The sequence below is a fragment of the Eublepharis macularius genome, chromosome 4 (assembly GCF_028583425.1).
Source record: "Eublepharis macularius isolate TG4126 chromosome 4, MPM_Emac_v1.0, whole genome shotgun sequence".
Classification (NCBI taxonomy): Eukaryota; Metazoa; Chordata; class Lepidosauria; order Squamata; family Eublepharidae; genus Eublepharis; species Eublepharis macularius.
Window position 1 is genome coordinate 73,881,338 of NC_072793.1, and position 10,985 is coordinate 73,892,322.

Below are 10,985 nucleotides of genomic sequence, written 5' to 3' on the forward strand. Positions count from 1 at the left end.
GTGTTCCAGCAAATAATTGCTGGATCATTCCATATGTCTTTAAATTTGCAAGTATCTGAAATGTCAGTACAAAATACCTTTATATTCTTAACTGTCAGTTCACATTGTAAATAATATGTTTAAGAATAAAGCATTACACATGGTTCTTTCTATTTTATTTATTCAAAGTTTTCTTTTTGCTTTCTTTTGAAGGGATGAAAATCCATGGAAACCAATTTTCCTACAGAACATGATAGAAGACAGAACAGAATCTGCCTTATCATACTATGAGTTCCTTTTGCATATTCAGCAGCAAGTGAACAAATGAGCCTTTCATTTACATGGTTCATTTTCTTCTACAGAACACTTATGTTTGTAATGCCCCTGTTCAGGTTTGGACATGATACAGTTGATAAGAATCTCACTGTGATTTTTCTAAAATAGCAAGGCGAATAAAGGACCATAACTTGGAAACAAATGTCCAACTACATGATAGTGTACTTAAAATATATTTGAACAAGTTGTATGCCTTTAATTTGCTGCAAACATTTCACGAAATAATTGCAGTATGTGATATAAAGGCAATATTGAAGGGGTAAAACCTTTACAAACCAGGTTTTTGTTCAGATTACTATATTTCTAACTTTTTATTTTTCTGCTTTGTGTTTTGCTGCTAGATTTATGACCTTCCAAAACTGAGTTGCAGGGAAACTATATTATCTTTATTCTATAATATATATCACTAACTTAAAAAAATTAAAAGAACAATGAAGCAATTCATTGTGAAGTGAACAAATATAATATTTAATTTAGTTTCCACTGCTTTTTAAAATGGATTATGATGAACAAGCAAAGTGAACTTGAAGTGGTCTAATTTGATTAAAAATAAATGTGAAATAGTTCATTTAAAAAACTTTTAGGGTGCATCAGGATCCTAGTATAAAGAGATCAATGAACTTGCATTATGTCCATTAAGAATTATAATTAAGTGGCCTGATTCAGCTGCACAAATGGTGAATACAGACTCTAGTTTTGGATGTTATCATGGTGTATGTAGTCTTTAATTCATTCATTGAAAGTAAATAGGGGAACAGAAAATACAACTAAAACTCATGACATACTTATGGATTACATTTGATTAAAATTAAGTCACTTTATATTGGATTTCCTATGAAAAGCTTACCAGTGATGCAAATCCCATAACCTTAACTATTAAAAGCTGTTCTGAACATTTGATTTGACATCCACAGAGACATCCTAGCAGAAGTAATGTTGCCATTTAAAACATTCTTTCAGAGAAGGGTTTTCTGGCTTTAAGGGGGAAGGTGTGCTTGTTTTCAGAAAGCCCACTTAACTAAAACAGTCATGAAACCCAACTTCTGCATAGTATATCTACATACAATAAATGTTTTACTCATGCCCTGGAAATGTCTGTAGATTAAATCATGACAAATAGTATCTGTTTTATTATGTGTCTGTATAAAATACCATGCAAGCAACCTGCATCAGTAACATCTTTTTAAAAATGATATAACTTGTAGCTGGCATAAATTTCTACTCTTCCTCTTACTCCAGGCTCTTCAAGAGTTGAGAAGTGGTAATATTTTCCACTGCACTTTCTCCTTAGCACTCCCTTTTAGTAATCCTTCACAGCCATTTTCAGGCCATTGCTTCTGTTCAGCTGTTAGTGATTTAACAGAAGTTGCCTCAGTGCCAGGTATGGGTAAGAAGTATCGGCACAAAAAGCCACTAAAGTTCTCTGATGAGCTGTGGTTTTTATAAACCAGCATTTTGAATCAGAATATCTACTCATATATATGTTTAACCACATTGTCTGCTAAACTATGCAGTCTGTGGCCTGTGAAAAGTTACTTACAGAATTGTCATGTTGCAGTGGAAAAAGTCTCTATTTAAAAGAATTAAAATACCCTTGTTGAAACTTGTTACATTGAAATACTTCATCAGTGGTGTCACCTTGTAGAAGCTGTAATTTTTTTCCCCAGCATTTGTCATCAGAACTGGTAATGAACTTCAGGAGTGTATGATCATGTGATGTGTACTGGAAAACTATCCACTGATTGTCTCAACACAACCAAAGCCTGAATGTTTATGTTAGCAATGTTCTCTTGAATCTTCAAAACAAAACTAAACACAATCATTCCAATCTGGCAAGAGCGATCCACAGACAAAAATGAGGCATCTGCACATAGATTACCTTTCTGGTTCAGAAATGTACATGCCCACATGAAGAAAACACATCCAGCACCAATGAGTGATTGTGTGCAGCAGCATTAACCCAATGCTGAACAGATGGTGCTGGCCGTTTTCTCAGCACTCCCTGTGTGGGGAGGTCTTTGTGTGCAACAGCATGTTCTATATAAACTTTGGTTTGCAATGGAGGAGGGGGTGCTGTGGACTCATTACCTGCAGATGAGCCAGCATAATGGTTTTGTTTAAACTACTCTGTGACTGAGAAATTTATTTCATGACGAATATCTCTACCTTCTGTTTAAAAAAAAAAATCAAGAGCCATGAGCACATATTACTGTCAGAGAAGAATGCTCTTTGAAATGTCCATATGTTTTGCAATACTGTATTTTCTTATTTTATTCCTTGTAATGGGGAAAATGTCATCTGGTTCAACTTGCATTACTTTTTAATAATGGGGATTGTAGGGCAGACTTACATGTAAGACTGCCTGTACTGTGCTGTAGGTTATATGTATTTTAATGTCTACAGCGGCTTACTAGGCAAAGGTGGCCCAGATACTCACATCTTAGCATGGCAGTCCACAACAGATTTTCTCTATTTTTCTAGTTTTAAGATTTTTTTAAAACAATAGTTCAGTATGATTGGTGAATATGTTGAATTCAGTCAGCATCAGAAAAATCCATTTTAAGTAGCATTTGCTTTTCTGTAATTTAATAACTTACATTTGAGCCAACCTTGACGGTTTTTGCAATAATCAGGATGAAATTTACATTTATTCAGAATTTTACAGGATATGTCATCAGATGCAAAATGGCTGTTAAGGGACCGTCAAATGTGACAAAGCTTCTGTTCACTAGTTACTGATTAAATCCTTATAGTAAATTTGATTTTGTAAAGTAGTGTAAAATATTGTAATATTAATCCTTGTTTTCTGAACTCAGACATTGATCTTCAGTGTGAATTTGTAAACCATGTCCTTCTGAACTGGAGGCAAGGTTTTACTTGTTCCCCTTTTTACAGTTTGTAATTTTCACTGTTTTATTCCTGTAAAAAGTCATTTGTAACACATGCAAATGCTTATTTTAGCTGTGCTAATTTATCGAATTTGGCTATTCAATAAAATTAATTGAAAGAGCTCATAATTTCATCTTTCCTTTAGTAAGTAGCAGCTGGATGCCACAGAGAATACTTGGCCATTTTGTCCGTAAAATGGTCCTGAGGCTCTTCAGTAGTGAGTCAAAAACTGAACTTTATACTACACAAATAGGGCATATTTTGGAAAGACAAGCATGAGTCCATAGTTGTTCTTGACATTATTTTTATTCACGTTATTTCAGATGGTTGACTAAATTATCAAGCTGACTGATGGCTCAAGTCCAGAAGAATCCTAATGTTCCTAAAGAACTTGCCAAATTCAGTCCACTTCCTGTCTGCAGGGTTGGATTCAAAGGACTAAGAGCACCACTTGTGCAACAGATCTTTCTCATGGCCCTTGTCTTCTGCTGTCCACCACCTAATAATTTTTTTCTATGGGTCAGGAATTCCTCAGGACCAGTGTGGAATGCAACAAAGGGGTTGTAACCCAAGTAGGAAATCTAAAGCAATAAGCAGAAGGGTGTTTTTTGACCCATTGTTGCTCAAACATGCTCATTTCGTACTTCTGGCCAATTCCTCTAGCTCTAATAAGGGGTAGTATAATGACCAATAAATGATATATTGAATACATGTTCAAAGTCTAAACACTAAATTCTTTGTATTCCTATTTAGTATAGAATTGAACTGTCCATAAAGTTTCATTTTTCAATTTTTTTTTTAAAAAAAAATCTTTACCTCCTTTATTAAGATCAAATGTGCCAGCTTTTGAGTTCTCCAGAACACTTCACAGGAAACTTGAACACTTGCAAACTCTATTGTTATTTTGGCTGGTCTTAATAAAAAGTGGTTTGGGGTTTTTTTTACTGTAGACCAATATTGCTACTTACGTATTTTCCTTCACCTTTTTGCTACTTGAATACAGACTTTTCAGTTCTATGCCGTGCCATATTATGTTTGGTACATAACTCTTTATAATTGACAACATGAGTCAAATATTACAATATGAGAATATTTATAAGGAAACCTTATGAATCTTCTTCTGTAACCAACCAGGGGATTATATAGACCAGTGCTGTTCAGTCTTTCTAGACCTTGGATTCATATTTAGCCCCAGGCAGCAACATGAGGCCTACTGAGTTTCATGGCATCCATCATGTGATAGGAATGGGAGGAGCCAATGCTTTAAAACTTCCTTGTGTTAAAAAGGAATCCTCTGTATCACAGACTGACCTTGCTGTCCTATCCTGTTATTAAAAATACATGCAAACAGGGAGTGTGAAGGCTTGTTTTCTATGAATGCAGATTAGCAGTAGACATGGGCACGAACGGGGGGGGGGGGACTGAACATGCTGTTCGTAGTTCATTGCTGTCGACAAACACGAACAGTAACGAACAAGTCCTGTTAACAAACATGTTTGTTGTTCATAGGGGCCAGAATGGCCCCCATTAGACTTAGCCCATATTCACAGGAAGTGTTCAGCAGGCTCTCCTCCAGCCATCACCCAAGTTTGATCCAAAGTACAAAGCACAACCCAAAGAAAGCTACTCCAAGGACAAAAGATCTAAGCCAAGAAAAAATCCCAGAGTTCACAACAATCAATCTAATTATTGTAAAGTTTTATGAACCTTTTAAAAGTGATAAAAGTGCAACAGTGCCTAGCTTATCAATGATTGTTAATAAATACAATAAATAACAGAAGGCAACACATATACCACTCTTTACAAAGTCTTTACATGAATATCCAAATGGTGGGAAGAATCTACAACAGTAATTATTTATCAGTTCCTTTAAACCAGTTCATTTACGTTAGTGCACACAGGCACACAAGCCAGATGGTCAAAATCTCAAGCCAGGAATGTAGACTTGCTAGATGGAATCAGAGAAGCAACAAGGCTGAAAATGCCACGCCTATGGGTTTTGCCAGCATAATTAGTCCCATCCCGTTTCGTGTTGACACTTCTTCACAAGCAAGTTTTTATCTGCTAAATAATAATATACAAATTGTCTACAAAATCCCTTACAACAATTCATAAAGCCACCCCATCAGCCCTTTACTTACAGCAAATGCTTCTAACAGTTTCACACCACCATGTCAGTGTTTGCAGGACGGTCTGATGCCGTGAATGGAGCCTCTACATTGCTACAATTTAAACTCTTGTGCTCTTAAAGGGAACTGCACCCTATTACTATACATTCCATTCAACATTAAATCTCACAAGTAACAAGTATAATATAATTCGTTATTCAAACCATAAGGTGCTAAACTGTTCAGACGGAAAATCCATCAGCCCTGCACTCCCAGAAACCTGACCAGATCAGGGACTGATAATAATAGTGTGAGCCCTCAGCCGAGGTGCCTACTGAGCTTGGCCCCAGGGCCTGGCAGTAGCCCTGGATTCAGAGGGAGGGGCTAGAGCCCTAGCCAAGCACTCCCAGAAACCTGACCAGATCAGGCACTGATAATAATAATAATCAGTGTTAGCCCTCAGCTGAGGTGCCCACAGAGCTTGGCCCCAGGGCCTGGTAGTAGCCCTGGAACCAGATGGGATAGATCCCTATCCCACCCACCACACACAGAAAAAATCCCAGCTCCAATGCACTCTCCCTGTCTCTCTCCCAAAAGGCTAGCAACAGCTCTTTCCCACTCCACTGCCTGCTGAAACTGAAAGCCAGAACTGGGAGCACAGTGCCCCTTTATAACCAGAGGTCTCACAGAGAAAAGCAGGTCGTCTGTGGTTGGCAGTCAGAACTGCCTAAGAGGGTTTGCAGGGATGAGATTGGAGTTCCCATGGCTACAGAACACCACCCCTCCCTCCCCCCTGGTGTCTGCTCCCATGTAACCAATTGTAATGAATTTGTAGCTCCACACTTGGAAGGAAGACATGCCCATCAAGCTAAATTGGGCTTAGATTGGGGTTTCCAGGGCGACAGGAGTGCGTACAGAGTTCAGGCAGTCCCTGCCTCTGTTGCCAAGGGAATTGATTGAAGGTGCCTGACTGTCTGGCTTCACGGACAACGGACGAATGCAACGAACCATGTTTGCAACGACAATTTGTTCATTTACAATGGTGCCTCAACAATGGCTTGTTCATGAACAGACGAACGGGCTGTTCATGGGTTTTTTGCATTCATAACACTGTTCGTGCCCATGTGTAATTAACAAAATCTCTATAAGGGCTCTATTCATCTGAGGATCCTGGTTGAAAACAACTGAGATACACAAGCTTATAGTATAGCATAGCATAGCAGCCTGTAACATTCCTTGAGTAGCAGCTATGGAAGCAAGTAGGTATAACAACTCTAATGTAGAAACAGAAAAGATGGGGATTAAGCAGAGAAAAAGTGGTGGTGATGGAATAGGTAAAAATGAAGACAAATATATTCTTGATTGGTAAAAGAAAAATGTACTAAATTGTGGTCCAGAGATAAACACAGTTGTGACATCTCACTTCAACCAGTATCCCATCCAAACTTTTGTTACCTATTGGTGTATGATATACAGACTCATTATGAAGAATCATTTTGTAATTTCTGGATTTAGAAGATATAGTCATGGTCTCACAAATTACAATACAGCTTTGTAACCTTTAAAATCACAACTCAGATTCCAGTTAAAACTGAGCAATGCTTTTGTGTTAATGGAGAAATACAGTAGTATAATGCTGACTCACAAGACAGGAAGCATTAAAAAAGATTTAGGCAACAAACAGGGCTGAGAATGGCATGTTCCACTGTAACAGGCTAGAACTTTGAAGCAGGTGCTCAGTTCTGAATTGAACATTAATCTCTCCCTTGCTGGACTAAGGAAATTGGTTCACCTATTAGCTTTTGCATCCATGTGATACGTGGTCTGTAAATGACGTCGATGTCTCCTGCAGTTAGTGTTCCTGTAAAGGGAGGTTTGTTAGCTGTCTGTAAGCAGAGGGGATTGGTGGTTGTGCATTAATAGGGAGAAGTGACTCTTGGGAGAAACCCAGTGTGGGTATTTAAACAAAACAACTGGTCAGATCTCCTGCTATTAGTTTGAGTCTAGATATAGTGATGGTTTGACAAGTACTATCTGATGCTCTTGTATTTTTACAGACCTATAAACAACACATAATGACACAGCATAACTGATGTTTTTAGTATTACACAGTAAATACAATTTTAAAATGTACATTAACATTGAGTTTCTGCTAGGTCTATGCTGGTTCGGTCATGTTCCTAAGGAACATTGGCAGAAAGATCAGCACAGTGTGGTCTTATGAGCAGATTTTTTTGTGAATATCTCAGGAGATATTACAAGCTAGGTTCACTTTACATGTCAGCTCAGCCTCTGAGTCCTTGAGTTGGGACTATATTTGAGTATCTCTTCTGAATGTCGAAATCAAAGAGGCAGTAATCTTCTTGCTATTATCCTAGACAAACTTCCACTGGATGTTATCAGAGTATCTGTAAGGGAAAAGTGCCATTAAGCCTTAAAATCCTTAAGATCATAGGCCTTTGGTTCAGGCTCTAGGTCTTTGCAGGCCCAGTTCCAACCTAGCTTGGGAAAAATGTGTTGGCTTGCTAATTACCACACTTGCAAGCCTGTGCTGTTCTCAAGGGATTTGCCTTGGGTCTCTGGCATTCTCAGTTTCTAATCAGTACTCCCCTGATTTCTCATACTAGTAACACCAATTAACTAAGTAAGCCCTAGTTGGCTCTTTAATGGTAGGCTGACATAGGCAGGCCAAGAAAAGATGGCTACCTGGTACATTCAGGAACCTCTCTATTCACTATTGCCTTACCATCATGTGAGAGTGAGGATTTGCTTCTATGCCCTTCTACCATCAGGATGCCTAGAGCTATGTGTATGGAAATGGACTCCTTCACTAAGCCTATTGGTAAGAGCTTTCCAGCCAAGAAGCCATGTCAGAGAAGCAAGTTTGCCAACTTTTAAGTATTTAGACAGAGAGGTGTTTAGCTAAACGATAGAAAACGTTATTTGTTTTGCTTGCCTATTGCCTGACTCAAGAGTGGTTTCTGCTCTGCAAACGCTCTCTGTAACCTGTATTTAGTAAACCTAAATATATTTATTTAGCCTGCGTCAAGAGTTTTTTGTTGTAAGGGAGCACTCCCTCAGGACAAACCCAGAGACTGAAGAGCCTTTAAAAAACAACAACAACAACCAGGAACAGAGCCTTTCCCATCTCCTAGAGGTCTTGGAGTAGCTGTGGGTCACCCAGGAATGGGAGCAGGGAGGCTCTAACTCGTAAAGTATCATGTATATCCATTCTCTTGCAATGGAGAATAGAAGCTTCATCTTTTTAGGAAGGGAGCAGCTGTTTTTTCTATGCTTAGTATTATCTGCTGCAGCAACTGTTTTCTTTTTCTTTTTTTTTAGATATACCCACAACAGCATGGGAGGCCCAGGCTGCTGTGCACATACATGCTCAGAGCTCTGTCTCATAAACATAATGTTCCCATTAAGCAGTTCAGTGTTTGAGGAGGAAGTGTATATGGATGAGAGATCTACAAAGAGTAGCCCTCTATGACTCAGAGGCAGATGATATGCCATACAGGAGGGACTTGGGATCAACCTCTGTCATTTTCAATTTAAAAGATATTAGCTTTTCCTCTGCTTGAAAGCCACCACAACTCAGGATACAGAATACTAAGCAATATGGACCAACTATTTGGCTTAGTAAGGCAGCATCCTGTCATGTGTTCAAAGATGAGCAAGTTTTTTTTTAAATGCAAAACAAATATATTAGAAGGTAAGGCAAGGGACATAGATGAACTCTAAAAGTATAACCAAGTAAAAACCACAAATTGAAGGGAGTCTGTGTAAATAAAAGCCTGAGAGCAATACAAAGGGCTGTTTTATGAAAAAGAGCTAAGCAGACATGCTAATGTCTGTATTTGGCTTTCAAGCACTGTGGAAAGTGCCATCAAGTAACAGCCAACTCACGTCAAGCTGGATTTTCAATGCAAGAGACGAACAGAGGTGTTTTTGTCTGCTTTTTAATAATGACTCTGGACTTCCTTTGTGGTTTCTCATCCAAGTACTAACTAGGGCCAACCCTGCTTAGCAGCCAAGATCAGACCAGCCTGGGCTATCCAGGTCAGGGTGCTTCAAATGGTAAAAGCCACTGCAGACATACATATATGTGAAATCAAAAAGAGTCCAGTAGCACCTTTAAGACTAACCAATTTTATTGTAGCATAAGCTTTCGAGAATCAAGTTCTCTTCGTCAGATGCATGATACAGAGACTGGTCAAATACGGAGAGGAGGGAAAGAAGGGGAGGAGAGAGAAGAGGCAATTAGGGGGGGAAACCAAAACATTCCTTTGCTAGTATATGTAAACATCTCCTTTTGGTGTGTGGATCAGTTAGCTTCAAAGGAGTTTGCCCTGTTAGTTTGTAGCAGCCAAACAGCTAGACCATCCAATTCCAATGCAGTATGAGCCTTCGATAACCACAGCTCTCCTTGCCAGATGCATCTGACAAAGAGATCTGTGGTCCCCGAAAGCCCACGCCAGGTGCCACTGAGCTCCCCCAGACCCCACCTCTGTAAAGGAAATCTGTTACCTGTGATAATGTGATAACCATTCATAGTCCCTATTCAGTCCCAGCTTGACAAAGTCAAATTTGCATATGAATTCCAGTTCAGCAGCCTCCCGTTGGATTTTGTTTTTGAAAGGTTTCTGTTGAACTACAGCGACCTTTAAGTCTTTGATGGAATGTCCTGGTAGATTGAAGTGTTCTCCCATTGGTTTCTGGAAGTTTCCATTTCTAATATCAGATTTGTGTCCATTTATTCTTTTGCATAGAGGTTGGCTGGTTTGTCCAATGTACAGAGCAGAAGGACATCGTTGGCACATGAGGGCATATATCAGATTGGAGGATGAGCAGCTGTAAGAGCCAGAGACAGTGTAGTTGATGCCATTGGGTCCTGTAATTGTAATTGTATTCCCTGGGTAGTACCCACCAAATGAAGTGAAGAAACAAATCAACAGCGCCACAGCCCCCTAACCTTAAACGACTTCTCACTCACAACCATGAATCGGCCAGCAGAGTCACCAGCACAGGTACCAGGCCCTGCAACAGACCCAGATGCCAGCTCTGCCCCTATATCTACCCAGGGAATACAATTACAGGACTGTTCAACAGTTTTACTACCAAGCAGAGGCGTAGACTTTCCTATTTCCGGGGGGAGGGGCTGGGGTTGGGTCAAAGGTATTGCTATGATAGTTCCTTAAGAGAACCAGAGTTTGGTGACATCATAGGGAGGGGCCTCTACTATCTATGGAGGTGGGGTTCTGTTTTGTTCCCAAGTTACTATCTGATTGTGATCACCAAAGGTTTTATCTTTGCACTCTCTAGATTAATAACTAAAGTTTTTGATATCCAGCACATATCAATCCTTTAATAGGTCTGGTGTCTGTCAGAAAAGAAAGTATATTCTTTAGTATTCAGATTTTTGATCTGTCAAGCATCTTCCAATTGTTTCATTTCCACATAATTAAACACATTTTTGGGAAGTTTGCCTTTTTTGGGTTTTTCCACTTTTTTTTTTAAGACCCATTACCCCATTCATGTCTCTCCTTCTTGAAAATCTAAAATGGATTAGAAGACATTTTCATAAATTTTTTCTCTTGCATCGTTTGTAGCATATATTGTCACTAGTGTGTAAATATTGCCTTGCAGGAACCTGATTTTCAAAGTCATATA

The 10,985-nt window shown here is 39.0% G+C and overlaps 1 protein-coding gene across 2 annotated transcripts in view; it reads left to right on the forward strand.

Moving 5' to 3' along the window:
* SEC24A (SEC24 homolog A, COPII coat complex component) overlaps nt 1-3,325 on the forward strand; it is a 54,567-nt gene extending 51,242 nt beyond the window's left edge. For both annotated transcript variants that reach the window (XM_054975862.1, XM_054975863.1), the window contains exon 23: nt 193-3,325. In XM_054975862.1, the coding sequence (XP_054831837.1) occupies nt 193-307 (115 nt within the window). In that variant the 3' untranslated portion in view covers nt 308-3,325. The remainder of the gene's footprint in view (nt 1-192) is intronic.
* The last annotated feature ends 7,660 nt before the right edge of the window (nt 3,326-10,985 follow it).